The sequence below is a fragment of the Astatotilapia calliptera genome, chromosome 4 (assembly GCF_900246225.1).
Source record: "Astatotilapia calliptera chromosome 4, fAstCal1.2, whole genome shotgun sequence".
Lineage (NCBI taxonomy): Eukaryota > Metazoa > Chordata > Actinopteri > Cichliformes > Cichlidae > Astatotilapia > Astatotilapia calliptera.
In genome coordinates this window covers 32,958,261-32,980,458 of record NC_039305.1, presented here as the reverse complement: position 1 = coordinate 32,980,458, position 22,198 = coordinate 32,958,261, and the positions used below count along the sequence as shown (strand labels likewise).

Below are 22,198 nucleotides of genomic sequence, written 5' to 3'. Positions count from 1 at the left end.
TTATGACACAACAGCCAGGACGAGTTGTGGATAAATTTCAGATCCACAGCTGGATATGAGCAACTTCTGAATATCAGCTGTTTGTGTAAACACCAGATTTATTCTGTAACGTTAGGCTGACCAGACTGAAATCTGTGTCGCAGCTGGGATGTTGCTAGGTGTGTAGAGAGCTTCTCTGTCCCAGCACAAACTTTGGGATCCACGAGGTAAATTTGATGCATCCATGTATGTTTACTTCAATCCCAATTAAGGCGGTGCATTTCTCTGGAGAATAAAACAAAAGAAAGCCAAAGCGGCACGGCTGCAGCAGCCCACACCACAGTCCCTGTTTGGACTGGTCTTATCCATAAGCCCACCGTTGCACGCCGCTTCTTCAGCGGTGGGGAGACAGGTAGCCAGTTCTGTCTTGGAAAACTAAAGCGTGGTGTTCAAACACCTTTTGAAAAAGATTTGGTCTCATCTGTGGGGGCGTGATTTTACTTTGAGACGAGCTTTGAAAAAACAAGCTTCAGTCGTACAGGAGTCAAATGAAAACTGTGCACACCTGGCAGGCTGCTGGCCTCCCCAAGCTTTCAATCAAAACCTGAACCACGTTCAAGGCGATGGATGGGTCGCTGCTGGTCTGGTCACCGATTATCTGCAGTCTTCACTTTGTTCACGATGGATGAAATGATCAGCATCTAAACGAGCTGATGGGAATGTCTGGGAAGCATTCAATTCATTTACCGACACATAAGTTCAATGAGAACATTGTGTGTGGGAAACGAACGGGGGAGGAATCGGAGGGGAGGAGCCTGTGCCTCAAAGGCCATCCCCAACACTTCAAGTGCTTCTTCAGGGGGAATGCAAGACCAGCTCACTGCCAGGTCCCACAGGCTCAAGCAGAGGTTGGCAGGTGAGCCATTAGCAGGGTCTTCAAGGAATGTCCTATAAACGAATCGATGTCTCACACACAGCATTACTACGTCACACAGTCTGTATGGAGCAGAATGAGACCCCAGCCACAACCGTGGGACACACACACACACACACACACACACACACACACACACACACACACACACACACACACACACACACACACACAGGTAAACCAACAAAAACAATAATGTAGCATTATGTTAATAAACAAGTAGAGGATGAACTAGAATCAGAATGTGGAACAGGAAGAATGACATTAATATTGCTGCTGCTGGCAGCGGCTGCTTTTCCCTTATGTAGGTTACACTCTTGGTTTTTTACTCTGATTCTCTGTTGGAGGAAGGAGGGCAGGTGCGGTGGGTCTGAGGGAGAGGTCGCTGGTGGGGATGGTAGGAGTACTGGTCACATGGAGGCGTGGACTCTAGAACTGTTGGGCCAGCAGCTCACAGAGACGCTTTGACACAGTGTCTTTGCTGCAGCGCAGAGTCAGACGGTACATCTGCACACAGGAAGAGACACAGAGTGAGCAAACAACAGGGAAGCACGGACCCAAGCGTCGCAGCCAGCAGTGCTTCTCACTTAGACGAGACTCGGGACCCTCTGTACCTGTGCCTGTGCGTTCGGTTCCAGTCTCAGCAGGCAGCCAATTTGCTGGCCCTTGGTCTGGATCACTCCAGCGCACACATAATTCTCTGGGTTGGGATCAACGTTGTCCAGCAGGGCCGTTCCCAGTCCCAGAAGCTACACAAACATCAGCAAACACAAAGAATCACAAACAGGAACAAGACAATCTGGGACTAGCAAAGGTCTATGAAGCCTCGGACATCAACAGAGACCATCATAAACGCCTGCTTCACACCTGAACAGTAAGAATAGCCATGTGCAACCACGAGACAGCAGCTTTAGTGTTTGCCTTGACAAACGCATCAAACATGGTCCTACCTTGGCCTTCAGTACTTCAGTGTCCATGCTGTGGTTTGCCTTGAAAATCTTTTGTGCTTCTTGCTGAGGCCTAAGGAGAGACGCTCTACAGTTACACGTGATGGGAGAGGTGCAGCCCAGGCGAGTTCAAGCCTTTAAAGCCTGGACCACCAAACACTCGAGTGTTTAGCTTCTCATGAAATGCAAAATTCACAGTAACATATCACATCTGCTACATCAGCCATCAGCAAAGGTCTTCCTTACAAATGAACTGTGAACTTTCAGGGGGAAAAGTCCCCAATGACACACGGGCTTAAAGCTGGTTCACATATAATGTCTACAGTCACGTGACTCCAGCTGTGCCAACTGATTAACAGCACCAGCAAGTGACTGACAAACTGTATTTCCTGTTGCTGCATTACAAAAGCATCACCAGTGGAAAGGTGAAGCAGGACCAGAGACTCGGGGTGTAGTACCACCAGTCACAGGCACAATAAGGCTGATGGAAGAAACTGGAGCCACACAGTCAAATGTAAAAGCAAGCAGAACGTGTACACACAAGTGTGCGAACGTCACGTGCTGCTCAGCTCTGCTCCAACACTTACTGGCTCAGCTGCTTCCAGCGCTGGAAGAAGTCACTGGAGGACATTTCAGTTGGCTGGAAGAACTTGTTGATGGTGACAGGAAGCTTGAGAGTCAGGTTCTGCAGAGCTCCTCCATACCTGCTCACAACACGCACGCACACAGACACACACACAGACAGACAGACACACAGACACACACACACAGACACACAGACAGACAGACAGACAGACAGACAGACACACACAGACACACACACACGCGCGCACACACACACACACACACACACACAGACAGACACACACACACACACACACACACACACACAGACAGACACAGACACACACAGACAGACACACACGCGCGCACACACACACACACACACACAGACAGACACACACACACACACACACACACACACACAGACAGACACAGACACACACAGACAGACACACAGACAGACACACACACACACACAGACAGACACAGACAGACACAGACAGACACACAGACAGACACACACGCGCGCACACACACACACACACAGACAGACAGACGCACACACACACACACACACACACACACAGACAGACAGACAGACACACACTTCAGTGAGTACGATTTATTTCTGGAGATTTTTGGATGACTAGATACTCACAGCGGTTTCAGTCTTATCCATGAAAGTGTTGGTTTAACAAAGTGGGTGCAAACACACTGACTGACTCTGACGGGCTCCTCGAAACATCAACGCAGGGACGTGATCCAGCTCGCCACTGTTTGGGACTGATACACAAACCTACCTGAACTTGATGTTGAGCAGCGGGGCGTCACAGAAGTCAGTTATACACTCGATGTTGAGGACTTGTTGGATCTGGGCTCCTCCCTCTACCAGTGGTTCCACTGGTTTGCTCTGAACATTCAGCTGTGTTTAGTTGTCAAGAACCAAACAAACAGACCTGCAACTCTGTGCAGCGCACACACTGGTTTACAGAGTCGCTGTAGCCTCGTGTTATAACATAACACGAGGGATCCATTTTCATCCCGAGGCGACACTACTACTGCAAACAGCATGTAAGCGCTAACATGAGTATTCACAGACGCTCTACAAAGAGACTGAAATATTTGACATACTTGTCCCTGCTTGATTCCACGTGTAGAGTTGCACTTTCCTTCATCACGGTGACACAGAGATGATGGTTTTGCACTGACACAGTTCATCAACATCCTGGGAGCTTTGGATGTTTCTACAACTACGCCTGAGTAACTGTTGAAAGGATATGAGCCTGCAGTTCCCCGGGACAGCTGACTGTGGTGCTGAAGCTGGCAAACTGCACTGAGGTCTTGTTACCATAGAAGAGGTACATTCTCCCTGAGAAAGACACACACAATGTTTTAAGGAGCTTTCAATGATCGACGTGGATTGTGGCTTACGCAAAATAAATACAGTATCAGTACAGCAGGCCAGGCCGCACTCGATGGGCAATGACTGAAACTCTCACTGGCCTCAACAAGGTGGGAAACTGGTTTTCATGGAGCAGCCACGGTGGGAAACTTGATAAGATGGGATGTCTAACCTCACATGCAGTATATAAATCAGTACATGCATCTTCATCGTAACATCTACTGGTGTGGAATTCCCATTAGCATCAGCCTTTCAGAGAGCGCTGAGCCAGCACTGAACACCATAACCCCAGAGGTCCTCACCACTCAATCCCTACAGGGTCGCGTCCTCAGCCCCCTGCTGGACACCAACCATCATTGTCAAGCATGCTGAGATGCTTCCTATGACAGAGAGCTCTGCACTTCCAATGTGGCTGCTGGTCTAATGCACAAACAGCAAATAAAGAGGCTTGAGCCCAGAGGACACCACTGTGCTCAGGCTCATTTGTGATGGAGATAAGACAGCGTACAGGAAGGAGGGAGACAATCTGTCCCGCTGGTGCTCAGCAAGTCACCTGAAACTGAACTAAAAACAAAAGATCTTATGGTGGACTTCAGACAGCTTTCTCCCCACTCGTGATAAACGAGTCTGCTGCAGTCTCCACCTTCAGGTTTCTGCTAAACTCACAGCTGGACCCACAACACCAACTAGGGTGTTGGTGCCAGAGCCCAGCAGTGGCTGCATGTCCTCCCTGTCCTAAGGAAGAACAACCTGGAGCAGAAGCTGCTGCTGGCCTTCTACCAGTCCTCAGTAGAGAACATGCTGTCCTACTGCCTGGGTGTTTGGTATGCAGGGCCCTACTGAGGCCACGTGGAAGGTAAGTAACACTGTCCAAAGAAATCACTGGCCTCCATCTGCCACCCCTGGAGGCCATTGCTAGCTCCTCCTGTCTCAGGAAACCCAGCGTCATCACAGGAGACCCCTTACATCCCACCACCACCTGTTTGACTGCTGCCTTCATGACGGTGCCCCTGGTCATTTAGACCCCACACCTCCAGACTCTCAAACACCTTCTTCTCTGGCGACATTCAGCAAACAATGCCATGTTTGTGCTTTCTTAATGCCAGAGGTTTGGATTTCTGCAGCAGGTTGGCAGCTTTTGTGCACCATACACTAGGGCTGGGCGATATGGCCTAAAATTCATATCACGTTATAGTTTGAAGCACGTGCGGTAACGATATATTCTTTTCTTCTGTATAACGTATTTTCCACACTTAAATCGAGAGTGTGCCTTATGTATGACTTCTGGTTGTGCTTACTGACCTCGAACCAATTTGGGCAGAAATCTGTTAAAAAATGTTTTAGTACAGCTTTGATAAGCCGCGCTGCTTGATGGATGGTCAGAGCATTACGGCTGCCGTAGGGAGGAGCTTCACGGAGTAATCTGGGTCCTAAACTCCGTCATCTTCAGGTCCCAAAGTCAAACGAACACTGAGAGCTAAAAACTGTCTGAATTCTTTCATCTTTAATAAAATCATCAGCGTTGCTGCTTTACCAGGTGTAACAATTAAGTTTTACATCCATGAAAACAGAATTTACTACATTTAACGGAGTTAGAACTTAGCGGAAGTTAGCTCGCTAGTTTCCACCTAAACATTTCATATCATGTTCTGACTGAGATTTCTGAAACTAATTCAAACATACAGCTCTGCTGTCACTTCCAACATAAATGAAGACAGAAAACTAAACAGCAGTGACGTTTGTAGGGTTACTGACGTTGGGCTAGCTGGTATATAATGTTGTGCTACGTGATTGCTAGCGACACAGCTATGTTAGCATAACATTAGCACAGTGAAGCTGGAGGATGAAGCCAACTTTTTTTCCCACTCGATAAAAGTTAACGTGAGGGATTCTGGTGGTCAGGGACAAATGCAATCGCATAGCAGGATGCTGTACACGGGCCAAACTCCAGTCAGGAGAACAACTGAGATTATTCATCCACAATACGAGGTTAGTCATTAATATACTGCAACAACATGGGAATAGAGCAGCTGCCAGAGAATTCAACATTAATGAATCAATGTTACAGAAGTGAAGGAAACGCAGTTTTTGGCTTTCCCCATATTTCAGAAGTGCTTACTCTCTTTGCTGTGACTGTCGCCCGCCATCATTTGCAGATGATAATGGTTGTAGCCTGTCACTACCCGATCCGTACCGGAAACCCGATCAGTACCCCGCATGCGCAAATGTTACGTCACTTCCTCTCTTTGCCAACATTGCGACATTCAATATATTTGACTGATACGGTTAGCGCCCAGTTAGCTCCTAGCATTTCTCAACAGCTCTGCCTCCTTTTCGACTGCCCGGGACATTTAAACAATGGATAATCCGTATACAAAGAAATTCATGCTTTTCTCCTCAACAGAGAGCGTCCCCCGATTGAGCAACAGCGCCGTAAAATAAGAAGAATGGCGCCTAATTACAGAGTTAATAATGGAGACTTTGTAATATCTCACGTGTAGATTCATCAGCCAGATTAAGTGTTTACAGTTTGTTTACAGTTTTTTTTTTTACAGTTTCTTAATTGACAGTGATAGCGCACATCATCATCACTATTCCAACAATCCTCTCCTCACAGACAAGCATAAACACACTCGACTATCGCTAAATCAGATTTAACACACGTTTGTAATGACGATAATTCAGTTTATAATAGGGTTTATTCGCTCGGTCAGCAGGTGGCGGTATCCTCGTACACTGGGGAGTAAACTGCCATTAGACGAACAGAAGAAGAAGAAAACATCTGCACATGCGCGGTACGGATCGGGTAGACCCGATTTGTACGGTCAGACTTTACACATGCGCAGTAAGGATCGGAGAGTCCTGATCCGTAACGTTCTTTTTATTTTTCGTTTTTGTCTACATTGTACTGAAATGCTTCATTATTGCAAACATTTTAAGATATACTTGTTATTCTTAACATCTTAACAGATACTCTGACCCATAACTATCGTAAAACGCTACGACCGGAAGTAGAAACCTTTCACGCATGCGGGGTACCGATCGGGTTTCCGGTACAGATCGGGTAGTGACAATAGCCGCTGCGATGCTTTCGACCAAAACAGGCGCAGCTTCATGACATCATCAACATGCGCTATCGCGGTAGAGCGGTATAGTCAAAATCTCTATCGTTGGCCAAATTTATATGGTTTCTATCGTATATTGTTTATATCGCCCACCCCTACCATACAGCTCTGCACCCTGTGACCCTGGTCTTCCACTTTGTGGATGAGATCCTGGGGCTCCTGATCGTGCAAGATCTAGGAGGGGAAAACTCCTACTCACAATCTAGCTCGCTGCAGCAGTAATTCAAGTTCAGTGCGGATTCTTTCATAGATGTTGGTAAAGGCAGACTGAATTGATCTCATGTTGTCTGTGTGAGTGTGGCACTGAGACTGAAAACCCTTCATGAATGAAGAGGTGTGGCTCAGTACTTTGTCTGTGCAGTTCATAATCTCAAACTGTAAAATACTGGCAGCCTCCTGCAGCAGAGGCACCTGTGGTATACATTTGAAAATCTCTGCCTTTGAATTTGAGGTTGAGATTAGTGAGACTCACACTCACTCACTGCCTCCCCAGCAGGGTGATGACACCTCACAGCTTTTTACAGCTGAGGGGTAAGAGCTACACCACAATATAGCCATTCAAACATAATGAATTACTTGCTAAATCAGACATGTATTGGTAGGAAAAGGTATAAGAAGTAAGCAGAAAACCCCCAATGTAATACTCACCCAGATTTTGACGATACTCTGACTTGATGCCGATCTGCAGCAGCTGATTCTCAAACAAAACTCCGTTGTTTTTGCACACAAACCTGGGAGGGAGAAGACGAACAGTGAAATGACAAGAACAACATCCCTGCAGCTATTTGACAAAACTGGTCCTACTTAGATAATCAGCTATACAGTATTGTGCAAAAGCCTCTTTCTTATTTAAAATTGGAAAGAGATCTACTGATGGTACTTCTCAGCAACAACACGCAGCCCCAAACCATTAGAGCCTCCACTAGTTTAAAGAAGACGCTCTCTTTTCTACCTCTCTCCTGAGAACCCCGTATACACTGAGGATGATTTGAACCACAAACTTCCTGCTGCTACTGATATTCAGTCCAGTACTGGTAACTCGTTGGTGTAGAAATCCTATTTTATGCCTGTCAAACTGCTGTCTTTGGCATTTTTCATAGGCAACATACTGCAACAAGATAAAACCTAAGTCATGTGTACACAACATCAATCATAGGTTAATGTTAAAGAAGCAAAATCAAAATGTTCCTGTGAAAATGTTAGATGCAAGGAGTGGAAAGGAATGCTGCTAATGTCCACAGACAAACTTCCACAGGTCTTTAGAGACACCAAGTGGAAAAACCCAAAACAAACAAACACTATAAAGAGCTGGGGTTGGTTCAAGGCTTTTGCACAGTACTGCATCCTAATTTTGATATTTAGCAAGTAATTGACTCACCTCTGTGGGTGCAGTGATCTGTTAGCCACTGCTTTAATGTCAACATTCATCAAGTCACATAGATAGAATAAGATGGGATCAGATCTAACTTGGTTCCTTCAGTGAACACACGTACAGCACATATACGTTGGGATATCATGGCCCGGTGTGTTACGGCTGATGAGACCTCTACTCCTCCAAGAAACTTTATAGATCCAGTGATTTCAAACGGGAGTCACAAGCAACATCAGACAGTGAATGTTCCCCTGAGGGAAAGCAGATCCCACATCTGGGCTGCTACCACAGGGTGTGCCCTCCATTCCCTCACCAGGAAGCATGGCTGGCTGTCGGAGAAAGATGAACACTGCACTACAGCAGCAGAGTGAGACCCCTTTAACACAGGAGAAGAACATGTCCCACCCTGCCTCTAAGAGACCACTGTTGAATCTCCCATCCTACGACATGCTGGGCCCTCAAACGCTCACCTTTAACAGTGAACGTGGCCCGACAGTGATCACATAGGCCATCGTGCCCAACAATCAGAACATCGTTTACAAATGCAGACAGCACCCCAGCTTAACTGAGAGCGGTGGCGATGAAATGCAGCACTCCATGCTCAGACGTTTGACGCTGGCCGAGAACTGCAATCGGTAACCTGTAGCAACAGTTCGCAGCAACCACGGAGAGGAGGCTCAAGCTGAAGCAGGTGAGCAACCAGCAGAACCCAGTGTGTCTGCAAGAAATGCATCACCTGCTTAGTTTAGTTTGGTTTAGACTGGGAGAGGAGTCCACAAGCATCTTTTTAGGGTCGAGTGCCGGAGCTTGTGATTAAGGCTTCAGGCCCAGTCAACTGTCTCCTAGCATAGACATCCACCAGGCAGAAGGGGCATGCCATCCAAAGAGAAACCCCACCTCTGAGGACAGGGGCGAACAGTCACCTCCTGGCCGGGGATGTCCTACCGCGAGGACGTCCCAGTGTAGACCCAGTACACACTGGAGAAATGACATCTATGGGCTGCTCTGGAAAACGATTCACGTTAACCCCGAGGACGTGGCTGGAGAGAGGCAGGTCTGAGCTACCCTTCTTAAGCTGCTGCCCCTGCACACAGCTGAGTGGTGTTACCAGTTACTGAAGAATGTGATTAATGTTTCAAATGCCTTTGTTAAGACAGTTTTTGACATTATCCATTAAATGGTTCTCAAATTCAGTGCAATATTGGAGCGTTCTTAGCTTTACACGAGTCGGTCGAACTTTTTTCCCTCGTTTAGTCGACTAAGAAATCAGTCACCAGGAACATCTCTGGTATTGGTACACACCAGGTGTGTGAGACGACAGCAGAGATGACTAACAATAGCTAGCTAGCCCAGCTGGGCAGAGGGGTTCTGCTCCTCAGTGAGAACAGCCTAAGAACCGGCGACAAGTGATATACGTGCAGGCAGAGCCACACGTACGTCACTACAGGCATTAAAGAATATCCCATACTATATGCACTGTACCAAGTGAATCGCCTGAACGGGAACCACATATGTGTTAACCAAACAGTTACAAACTGTCTGATATCTGTTCTGCCACAGCTGAAAATGTTCAAAAATGACAGAAATAACCAAATAATCTTTTACAGGTTACCCTGACAAACGAAGGGGAATCAAATTAAACCGTTATTTTAAATATTGGAACTGGATCAGTACACAAGTGGCACTGTATGAATGATGTAATCAGAACTCTGTATTCAAATATACAGAATCCACACTGGAAAGTGGTATGAATCAGACTTAGTAGGGCCTCTAATGTACATGCTTTTTAAAAACAGCAGCAGAACTATGTAGAGCTGATATTTTAATTAAGTGTGCGGACTCTTTTTGACAAGGAATCAAACAATTTTATGCCGAGCTACAGCATGAAAATGTTTAGACACAGAAGAAGCTTACTTGTTAAGAAGTTCATCTGCCTCAGACAGAGGAGGAGCAGGATCCTCAGAGGGAGGAGCAGAGCTGGGAGGCCACAGGACAGGGCAAGGATGCAGGGACAGCCCAAGAACAAAGCAGGGATGGAAGCAGATAGGCAACAGGACAAATAAGGAATGAATGGGTAAGAGTGGAAATGGGAAATGAGAGCAACTCATTCAACACAGTAAACAGGAACGGTGTGATGAAAATTGGCAACAAGATAAAGATAAAGTAAAATGCAGAGCTGGTTAGTACAAGCACTTCACAGGTGAATGATACACACAGTGCAGAGTTCACCATGCACTCTGAATGTGCATCTGTGGTACAATACTCACACAGGCCCGCATCGAATAGCTCTATACTCACTGCTTAACACACGGGCCCACCGCTAAAGAAATAAGCAGGGCTTCAAGTAACGTTAAAGAAAACTAGGTGAACATCAGCACTAAACATGCATATTGTGCACATAAAATGTGATGCCATTAATGATGGTTTTAATGTGCGCACAATATTTGCCCCGCAGTTGCTAGACAGTGTTTCCATGTTTTTACAGTTGTAATGATCATCTACAGTCTGTTTAATGTTCTCCTACCAGTCAGGACTGCTGCTGTGCACAAGCATTCTGGGGGGGTTAAAGGTTATTACCAATAAGGTGCATCAACCACAGCAAAATATGAGACACTGTGGATCAATGGAGACACAATGCATTTGACTAAGATATCAGCTTCTGCTCCACTGAAAAACAAACGGGTGTCTGAAAGAACGATGGTGCTCTTACCCATCCAAATAAACTGACGGCAAATATATTTATAGCCCTTTTCCACTGGTACCTACTGAGCTCGGCGCGACGCAACTCTACTCGGCTGCAGTCGTTTTCCATTACAATCGAGTACCAAGTGCAGAGTTTGTGTGCGACACAAACACAACACAAAGCGATGGTGTACCTGCTGTTGGTGTGTGGCCTTGTGGCTCGGGGACCACGTTTTGTGTCATTGTTGGGTTAAAACATGGATGTTTTGTTTTTCATAAAGGAGTCGCTCTCTCTTATGACTCATTGTGCGACGCCACTTAGTGGCCAGTTGGATCAACACGACTCGACTGGTTTTCCATTACAACCCAGTAGTACCTTGTCTGCGTGCTTGTCGTCATAGTAACGTGTGTGCGCGTCCCACAGCACAATTAATATGCAACAAAGGTGGACGTCGAAGCGAATGCATACCTGCTGCTGGGTCTGTAGCTTTTCGTCACACTCGGGGAACACGCCGTCGTTTTCTGTAGCCGTTCTGATTTTTGTGAAAGCAACGCCAAGCAGGTACCAAAAAGTACCTGCTACCAGGTACTGTGACCTAATGGAAAACCCTGCAAACCGTGCCGAGTCGATTCCAGTAGGTAGTAATGAAAAAGGGCTGTAGGTACTAAAACAAAGTCCCTGGTACCACCTAATGGAAAAGCCTAAAGACCAAGTCGAGGTGAGCTGAGTACGGAAAAGGGCCGTGAGATACCCAGGGCTTCACAAACCTACAGGTTGAAAATAATATTAATAGTAAATGTAATAACAAAATCATCTTTTATAGATTAATCTGTAGCATTGTTATATTACTGTGATGCACCTGACAGGAGAAGCAGAGCAATAATTCAGGACCACAGCTCAGAGTGAGACCAGAAGCTTGATGGGATGGGCAGCAGCCAGACACCAGCAAGAAGCACTTTATCAGGACAGACTGACTGAACGAGTGTTTTTGCTGTGTGGTTTATCACAGAAGGAAAGCCCAGAAAAGAGGGCAGTGTGTTGTACTGACTACAGAGCTGTGGATCTGCTGCTCTCACTACTCCTGTGTGGACAGTGTTATATCGATCACCCACAATTTTAGACGAGCAACTACCAAATTGAATGCGGCCTTTGGCACTGTGTACGTGCCCTGTATGAAGCAGTGCAGACGGTTTACAGAGCACGTTCCCTGTAACGTGCTCCCTGCTGCTGCTGCTGCTACAAACCATGTGGCTGACAGCAGAAAAGTTTGCACTCAAAACAGCAAGTTTGACTAAGCTACTTCACTTACGTGCAACAAGTCACCTCCTCAGTAACATACATGTTAAAGACATTTTCAATGAAAAAAACAAAAGCCCGAGTTGCATCTTTTTAGCCAGTTCTAATTTTGTAGGTTACTACTGGTCCCTTACTCCGAGTCACCAGAACCCTCCACCAATAGGGAATCGGAGGTCTCAGTGGGCTGTTCCAGATCTCTGTCAGTGTCAATCATGGTGAAGGACAGGAGAAGACACGCATCCGTATCAAAACACACAGATGTGTAACCGCACAAACAGACACACACACACACACAAACACAGGGGAATGGAGAGAAGGGAAAGAGAAAAAGACGAAAGACAGTCACATACACAGCAAGATTAAAAAAAGCAGACCTGCCAACCTTGAAGCTCATACCGAGTCCATCGTCTCCGTTTGCCACAGATCAGAAACGCTGCGATCCAACTGTGACTCGACTTCTTACGTTTCTTAAAGCTTTTTCTTAAAGATAGTGGGCTGACCCACTACGGATCATGTGCTCCATTTACATGAGCCAAAGCATGAAGGCGTGGCTTATCATCACCAGAGGTTGCAGGTGAAACAATTATGAGAGCCTGGCTCACACCATCATGTGCCCTGTTGAGATCACGTGACTGCAACAGTGAGTGGGGGTTGGAAGGGATCTCAGAACTGGATTATAGACAGCAGACGGCTGGTGTCGTAAGCCCCGCCCTCTGTTCAAAGATGGTTGTTCACAGTGGACATGCATGGCCTCTTTCAAACCATCTGCCTTCTCAGAATGTGAACCCTGGCACCCTTGGAAGAGTGACCTTTGACCTTAAGATGCCGATGTAGTCGAGCCTTGTGCTATCCAGGTGGCTCTTCTATGTTGTGCCATGTGTTTGTGGCACTCCTCGTGTGCTGCACTGCGTACCCCATGTTGCGTAGCTAGTGTTTGGGAGGTGTGTTTGTTGTCTGAGGGTGTGGCTGAGTTTGAAGTGCACCAGGATGCCTCCTGACTTTCTCTGCTAAACCTACATGACAATGTCCTTCCGTTGTCCTTCCGTTTCTCCCTCGTTAATGTCCGACCTCGTTTCTTGTCCGTCTTCTTTGATTTGATGGAGCCCCAGTTTGTGGACCTTATTGGTGAAGTCAGAGTTTTTGATGTAGTGGGGCGTGTTCCTCACCATGGGAGCTGGGATGGTGGTGAGGTGCTTGGAAGCGTTGTAGGTGGCTGAGTATACACTGCTAATAATTGAGTGGGACGACTTCTTTGTGAACCCTAAAGGTCCAGCCACCCTTTCACTGAAACAGTTTCTGACAAGACTTCGCCAACGTGGACCAGCTAAAGGTCCAGATGCATCTTTCAGGGCTTTGCATTTGTTAAGGGTTTGACTTTCTTTTATCTCCTACAGTTTTCTTGCTATACATTCAAAATAAAAACCCACTGCCTACGTCACACGCTACAGTTCAGCCTTATGATACCAATATACCTGCTGACAGTGCGGTGCTTTTAACAGTTAGGAACACAACAAGTAATCATAGTATTTCACAGCACAATACATGTTATGGCCTGAGCAGTCAAAGAACGAACTTTTCTTTGAGAGCCAAACCTGAAGCAGTACATATTTACTCTTTGAGGAAACGCCTGTGCTTTTATCTCATGCTATACCAATCATTAACATCAACAGCGGCTCTCAAAGAAAAACCAGTCATCAACAAAGAGACGTTGGACCGCAGCATCAGATACAACATCCAACTACAAATGTCTTCAGGTTGGCAGGTCCATATAAGACAAAGAGAGCAAAGTAAGACAGAGTGACCGGTGACAACATGAACAGACTGTAACTACCTGCATCGTAGTTGAAAAGCACAAACACAGCTCCACAACCATCTTACATTCACCACACAGTAAAGAAACAGCAAAGTTTGCCAGTGATGTTTGAGACAGTCCAGTATGAGTCAGTCTTACAGTGTTGTTCCTTTTAGCTCTGCTGCACTTCAGTCATTTTTAACCTCCAGGTACATTCGTGCACAGAACAAACCTGCTTTCTAGCTGAAGCTAACTTCGTTCCACGCTGGGCCCTGCACTACGATGCAAACGTGCACCTTTGTCTGATCGGTGCAGTCTAAGCTGTTTCTATCTTATGGCTGGTTCACCACTGCACACAAATGAAATTGTATGAAAAAAGATGTTACTTTGAGCTGTTACTGTGATGTCCCACAATCACCACACACGAGTGTTTGTAATGTTAGTCCTAACGACCAAAGCTGATGATTATTCTTAGTTCACAGGGTGCTGACTTTGAGCAGCTGGTTTTAGTTTCATTTCCTTTTCACACAGCTCTGCAGGCTCACAGCTTCTGTACAGCCACCCATACTGGACTTGACTAAAAGCTTAGTTCAAGAGTTCATCAAGACATGAACTTTCACCTCAGGAAGCCGTCGTCATTCACAGCAGCAGAAGGTGCAGCAGGCCCTGAATCAGAGAACACGTCCACGAGTAGGCTGCCAGCATTGGTCTGAGCAGCACCGACGGGAGCAGCAGAGCGAATTCCCAGCAGGTCTGCTGATGGTGACGGGGTGGACTGGAAACCAGGAAAGTTGTATTAAATGGAAAACATAAGAAAAGCTGAGAGTTTTGCAAACAAAGACTAGAGAAAGCGTGCTTACAGCATTAGATGCAGCCATGGCTGCTGTGTCTGGGCCCCGGTCGGCCCCTCCATTCAACTCCCCAGCCTCTCGTTTGCTATCATCCAGCTCTGTCACAGAGACGGCTCCTGGGCCCTTCTTCTTCTTCAGCTTGGCCAGAATGGAAGACTCCCTCTCTGGAAAGGGAGGCATCTCCTCTAAGACGGTGGCCTGAAGGGGAAACGCATGTTGTGGGTTACCTTAGCCAAGCAGCCCTGACCATTAACATAATGTCGTTTTATCATTGGTGAGAACTAACCAAGACATCGGTGCTCGCAATCGAAGAAAGCTTGAGATACTCGACAGCACGCTGTTGCAGTTCCACATCAGAGTTGCGGATCTGGCTGTCACAGCGCAGCACCTCTTGGATGGTGGCCTTGGTCTCTGGGAACAGGTTGATAAACTTGATGTAGGCCGACAGCAGCAGTGCACGAGTGGGCACCGAGCACAGGTGGAACTTGGAATGAAGAAGGTTGAACTGGACCAGGGGGCTAGATGACAGGGAGACGGGCTTATTACCCAGCATTTCGACTGTCGACTTGTTACCTTATCAGATTAAAACCACCTTACCTGGAGCGTGGGTCACCAGCAATCAGGTTCCCAAACTCTCCAAGAATGTAGCCTCCTACTTTCACCATGTTCTCATGACAGGCAGGGGCTTGCAAAGCCTGGAACACAAAGGTTTAGTGGTTTTCCTGAAACGGATCACTGAAACAACCTTCTTTAGGATTAAAGTATTTTTCGACTTTAGGCCACGTTTGCTTTTGCTCACATCTCCTTCAGTTCTTACTGTTGACATTCAGACGCTTGAGGACAACCACTGCTGTTGCAGACAAGATAAAAACACTGCTATCACATATATGAATCAATTAACCAAAGGTAAACACACTCAAACCGTGGTGTGTGTGCTCCTGAGCAGCTATATTATTCATATATGAAAGTCTGAAGAGCCAAACCAGAGTGTGAGACTAATGTCCAAAAACAAAGTTTGAATGTAAAGAAGGAAAAACTCTTCTTAGTGAAACATCGGGCTGCAGAAGAGCCGTCCCAATAAAACACTTCCGAACCATCTTCCAACTACAAGCTCTCTCTATTCACCTCCACAACATTTCGAGGGTTCATGAAGCAGTACCTCAAAGACCGTTTTGGCAGCGTAGCCTTGCACATCGTCTCGGTTGATGACAATCTGAATGACGCGGTACCACACCTCCTCGCTGACGTAGTCCCCAGCAATGCGAATGAGGTTGAGGATAGTGTCTACATACCAGGAGTAGTCCACGGCATATTTCTCTGCCAGTATGGCCACTTTCAGCACCTGAAACAGCAAAGTCAAAACTGGTTCATCTGTTCAAAGCTGACAGAGTGGATCAGGACTCACCACTCACGTGTTTTCTGTAATGGTGCTAAGTGTTACCCCAGGCCTGGCATAAACAGCATTTGCTTGCACAGTGACTCACACCTACCATTTCCTCTCTGATGGAGTAATCTGCCGTTTCCAAGTAGCTGAGCATCTCCGCTACGATCTGTTTGGCGTTGCTGCGATCACACATGGCATACAACAGATCGGCCGCTCGCTGTCGCACACTCACGTCCCTCTCAGTCTGCAGAAGCACGGACAAACAATAAGAAGAGGAACACTGAGCGCCAACAGTCCGCTACACCAGTGATGGTGTGTGTCTTTGTGAAGGTAAGCATTCATTCTTAAATGTGAGGCGTCACCTTCAGGGCATTGATAACGGTCTCGATGTGTGTCTTGACCGCTTCGTGGGAAAACTCAGAGCTGGCCAGCGTACACATGCTCTCCAAAGCCAGGTAGCGCAGGTTCGTCTCTCTGTGCTGCAAGAACTGACCCAGCTGGTTGCAGGCTCGTACCAGGAGGTTTGGCTCGCTGAGTAGGAGACAGAAAAACTCCCTTCACTGACAGCCTGGTACAGTTCTGAGCAGCCAGTTAGCACAGAGTCATGGTTTGTGTCCGTTTTGGTTTTAAGGTGACGACTCGACCACCACGCTGCTGCTTCTAAGGTACTATAGACCAGCGGTGCCCAACCCCCGGGTCAGGGCCCGGTCCGTGAGTCGTTTGGTACCGGGCCGCGAGAGCTGAGGCTCCGCTGTGAAATTCATGGTTTTCAGGGTTTTTATCGTTAACTCGGTTCCCCTGGGTCTTTCCCGTGTTGTAGTTGTGCGTCTTATTTTGAAAGAAGTATTTACGTGTTACCATAGCGACCAGAGAGCATTAAGGGGCAGAGAGGAGGACGTTACTCTCAGTGTTGTTGAAGCATTTGAGGAGCACGCTGCTAGCTCAGGCGGTAGAGCAGGTCATCCACTGATCGGAAGGTTGGTGGTTCGATTCCTGGCTTCCCCCAGTCTGCATGCCAAATATCCCTGGGCAAGATACTAACCACAAATTGCTCTCCGATGCATCCATCGGAGTGTGAATGTGTGTGAATGTTAGCTATGAAACACTTAGAAAGATGCGATTGTGTGAATGGGTGAATGCACAGGTTGTGTGAAGCTTTGAGCGCTCAGATGAGTAGAAAAGCGCTATATAAGAACCAGTTCATTTACCCTTTACCAATAAAGTTACACAATTACTCAGTTAATTTGTTTATTATGATATTTTCAAAATACCACAGTTTTTATCTTGGTCGTATTTATTTTGTCGTATTTATCCGCCTTAAAGGCCGGTCTGTGGTGCATTAAAGACCGCTGCTGTAGACTATAGAGAACTGATGATTTTCACTCAGCATAGGCATCATCTTTAACTTCTACGTATGTAACGTTGTTAAATAACTGCGCAGAATAATATAAAACCTCTATGAATATACCATAAAGAAAGACTTAATCAGAACGTGGGGCTTTAAACCTGCTTCACACATACAGAGGACCAGACCATGACTGTACAGAGGTTCATCAACATATTTCTGTCTTACGATAAGAGGAAGAAGGGCAGTTCTAACAGTGTGCCATCCTTAGTAGTAGTAAATGTAAGAAATCTGTCAGCAGGGTTTAAATGAGAAGAAATCAGATTAACATTGTCCATTCAATGTTTTCTGAAGTGAAGAAGCTGCTTGGATGAGAAATGAAACATTCTGGGCTTTTCTATAGTACGCTGTGGAAACTGTCATTTAATTGTTTATCTATTAATGAATTACTTTGGTGTCGTTTGGTTACTGGAGGAGGAAAAGTTAAGAAAAACACATTTTAAAGTCTCACATGTCTGCCCAGAGCAGTCCAGCAGTCTGGGCTGGAGTCTGTGGGCTGAGTCGGACCCCCGGGCATACATCTCACACCCCTGTTCTAGCAGACCCTGTGCACACCCACCTGGGAGGAGATCCCCCGGACACCACCTGTTGTCTCATTAGGAGCATGCCCCATCGTTGTTAGGCATGCATGTCAGCACACGAGGGCCAAACACATTACCATGTAACATGTGAAAAAGGACTAGTATGCCATTTCTTCACTGGCTTTGTGGGTTGTGTATATATTACCTTTATCATGTTCTTTAGTGGTATGGATTCTCTTTGTATTCATAAAGTAGTCGTACTATAATTCTTACTAAAAATATCACTATTAGATGTATTAGTAAAAGTACTCCCCTTAATGAACAATACATAAATAATAACTGTACCTCAGACTCACAGGGCCCAAAGTGTGAGTGAGAGTGAGTCAGTGAGAGATGCACAGAACAATTTCAGGATGTATCCATGCTGGTCAAATTTAGAGGGTTTGCAGTTGTTACAGGCTGTGAATGTGCTGAGGAGATGATCTGCGTTTAGGTGTGTGTTGTGATGTAAATAAATATCGTATTTTGCTTTAAAGAAAATAGTTGTCGATACTTTCGTTTTGGGATTATTTTTGTGGAAGCCCGTATTAGTCTTTTTTTATGAGTTCGCCCTCCTTAAGAGCAGTGAGCTTGGGGGCCCTTTTTCCCTTATTTCTATTTTTCCTGAGTTGCACGCCGGTTGCCTAGGCCGGGGTGTAACATTAGTGCTACATTAGAGTTAAAATAGTGTCACATTAGTGTCACATTAGAGTCACATTAGAGTCACATTAGTGCTACATTAGAGTTAAAATAGTGTCACATTAGTGTCACATTAGAGTTACATTAGAGTCACATTAGTGCTACATTAGAGTTACATTAGTGTCACATTAGAGTTACATTAGTGTCACATTAGAGTTACATTAGTGCTACATTAGAGTTACATTAGAGCTACATTAGAAGTACATTAAGAGGCTACATGGAGGCTACTTAGAGTACTTTAGGCATACATTAGAAGTAAAATAGTGTCACATTAGTGTCACATTAGTGGCTACATTAGAGTTACATTAGTGCTACATTAGAGTTAAAATTAGTGTCACATTTAGTGTCACATTAGTGTCACATTAGTGGCTTGACATTAGAGGTTAAAATAGTTGCTACCATTATGTGTACATTAGTTGCTACAATTAGGGAGTTACCATTAGTGGCTACATTAGAGTTAAAATAGTGTCACATTAGTGTCACATTAGTGCTACATTAGTGCTACATTAGAGTTAAAATAGTGCTACATTAGTGTTACATTAGTGCTACATTAGAGTTACATTAGTGCTACATTAGTGTCACATTAGTGTCACATTAGTGCTACATTAGAGTTAAAATAGTGCTACATTAGTGTTACATTAGTGCTACATTAGAGTTACATTAGAGTTAAAATAGTGTCACATTAGTGTCACATTAGTGTCACATTAGTGCTACATTAGAGTTAAAATAGTGCTACATTAGTGTTACATTAGTGCTACATTAGAGTTACATTAGTGCTACATTAGAGTTAAAATAGTGTCACATTAGTGTCACATTAGTGTCACATTAGAGTTACATTAGTGCTACATTAGAGTTAAAATAGTGCTACATTAGAGTTACATTAGTGCTACATTAGAGTTAAAATAGTGTCACATTAGTGTCACATTAGTGTCACATTAGAGTTACATTAGAGTTAAATTAGTGCTACATTAGTGCTACATTAGTGCTACATTAGAGTTAAAATAGTGTCACATTAGTGTCACATTAGTGTCACATTAGAGTTACATTAGTGCTACATTAGAGTTAAAATAGTGCTACATTAGAGTTACATTAGTGCTACATTAGAGTTAAAATAGTGTCACATTAGTGTCACATTAGTGTCACATTAGAGTTACATTAGTGCTACATTAGAGTTACATTAGTGCTACATTAGAGTTACATTAGTGCTACATTAGAGTTACATTAGTGCTACATTAGAGTTAAAATAGTGTCACATTAGTGTCACATTAGTGTCACATTAGTGCTACATTAGAGTTAAAATAGTGTCACATTAGTGCTACATTAGAGTTAAAATAGTGTCACATTAATGTCACATTAGTGCTACATTAGTGCTACATTAGAGTTACATTAGAGTTACATTAGAGTTACATTAGAGTTACATTAGAGTTAAAATAGTGTCACATTAGTGTCACATTAGTGTCACATTAGTGCTACATTAAAGTCACATTAGTGTCACATTAGTGTTACAGCTCATCTTCTCTGCTGGGTGTTTAACAAGCAACACTGATGGTGCCACAGGAAACTGTTATCGATGACGAGCTTTGCTGGCTCACCTGTCAGAACTGGAGTCACTTACACCAGAATGTGTTACAAACATACACAGGTAGACTGCATGCACACACATCAGTAATTACTAGAGATGGCACGATACCACTTTTTTATGTCCGATACCGATACCGATATCATAAATTTGGATATCTGCCGATACCGATATGAATCCGATATAGTGTTTTTTAATCAACAAAACTGTTTTTTAAAATATCTTGCTGCATTTTGCAAGTCTGCAAGTTCATACTCAAGTTTAAAACAACAACTACACTAAAGCTATTCTGTTATACCTGTATACAAAAAAAATATTTCATAGTTCAGCAATACTGATCAATCTAATAAACTTAGACCTACACCATCCTCCCTATTCTGGTATTTTAAAGAGTACTTAGCGTAAATATTAAGCAACCTAACTAATAGGGTTCCAACTCCCAGCAATAACAAAAAGAAATAAATAAAAAATAGGGAACCACCCCTCACACTCCACCTCATGATGCTTAATCGACGTAATCAACCTTAATTTGATGCAGTGTGAAAAAAAATGCACAGAAATCAATTATTTTTCAAGAAATATTAAATAGATTCAACATCTTTCTTCAACAAAATTGCAGACTGCACAGATGGTACCTTCCCAAAGGAAAATGTACTATAGCTTACTAGGGTATATATATTAGACTTAATAGTCACTATATACAGTAATTGACTTCTATTCATTTTACATCAAATTAAAACTTTGGGTGTCAGATAATTATTTATTAAAAGCTAGACATTTTAAATGAGAATAAGAAAGAAAAGTATGTCTTTGTGCCCCCTTTTCCCAGTTAATGCCCTATCGGCCCCCCTGGCTAAACTTTGCTAGATCCGCCCCTGCACAGTTACCAGCCGTCAGCTACGTAGAAAAAGATCCTGGTGTAGAAAGTAATATTAAATAAATTGTAACAACAGCTTATCAAGCTTAAACGTGCTGCTGTTGTTCAGCCGCTGGTTTCCTCTTTCTGGTGCAAAGTGGACCAAAAACAAACAAGAGAGACTCACGACAGAAAAGCCGATCAGCTGATCATTTAAGCAGTTTCACGATTGAAGTAGCAGCCGGAGAGCGAGAGGCAGTCGCTCGTTAAGCTTAACGTGGGAATGCTTTACAAACATTCAGAGATGGACTTACACACTTGCTTTACTTCTCTCGGGGATAACTTTGTCGGAGATGAAATGGCAGGTTGCTAGCGAAGCTCCAAATGCTATCCAGACCACCGACAGGTCCTGCATGCCACAGCCGCTCTATCACGTGATGCATACTGCTCCGACGTTCTGAGGCGAGTTACGGCTTGTTGCAAGTTTTGTGAGGTGCTTTCGTGATATTTAATGGATCGGATTACATTTTTTATTTTTCTCCGATATCCGATCCAGTAATTTAGGTCAGTATCGGACCGATACCGATACGTAATATCGGATCGGTCCATCTCTAGTAATTACACACTTATTTACAGTGTCATTACAGCATGAGCAGCACAGGCTGGCAGCCGACTGCACTTAGATTAAATGTGTGGCGCGAGTTAGCGTGCATTCTTTAAACTCGAGTGATAACAGTTCATTTCAATAATAAGTCAGTGAGGATGCTACA

The 22,198-nt window shown here is 44.8% G+C and overlaps 1 protein-coding gene across 3 annotated transcripts in view; it reads right to left on the bottom strand.

Moving 5' to 3' along the window:
* Positions 1-1,060: 1,060 nt before the first annotated feature.
* ap2a1 (adaptor related protein complex 2 subunit alpha 1) overlaps positions 1,061-22,198 on the bottom strand; it is a 37,163-nt gene continuing 16,025 nt past the window's right edge. The window contains exons 7-22 of one of the 3 annotated variants that reach the window (XM_026166221.1): positions 16,692-16,860; positions 16,436-16,573; positions 16,105-16,287; positions 15,543-15,640; positions 15,232-15,463; positions 14,955-15,143; positions 14,715-14,869; positions 12,437-12,499; positions 10,238-10,300; positions 7,600-7,682; positions 3,704-3,793; positions 3,225-3,348; positions 2,448-2,564; positions 1,864-1,933; positions 1,528-1,662; positions 1,061-1,420 (exon numbers count right to left, since the gene is read on the bottom strand). In XM_026166221.1, the coding sequence (XP_026022006.1) occupies positions 1,343-1,420; positions 1,528-1,662; positions 1,864-1,933; positions 2,448-2,564; positions 3,225-3,348; positions 3,704-3,793; positions 7,600-7,682; positions 10,238-10,300; positions 12,437-12,499; positions 14,715-14,869; positions 14,955-15,143; positions 15,232-15,463; positions 15,543-15,640; positions 16,105-16,287; positions 16,436-16,573; positions 16,692-16,860 (1,987 nt within the window). In that variant the 3' untranslated portion in view covers positions 1,061-1,342. The remainder of the gene's footprint in view (positions 1,421-1,527; positions 1,663-1,863; positions 1,934-2,447; positions 2,565-3,224; positions 3,349-3,703; positions 3,794-7,599; positions 7,683-10,237; positions 10,301-12,436; positions 12,500-14,714; positions 14,870-14,954; positions 15,144-15,231; positions 15,464-15,542; positions 15,641-16,104; positions 16,288-16,435; positions 16,574-16,691; positions 16,861-22,198) is intronic. The other 2 variants (XM_026166222.1, XM_026166223.1) reach the window with 2 other exon arrangements.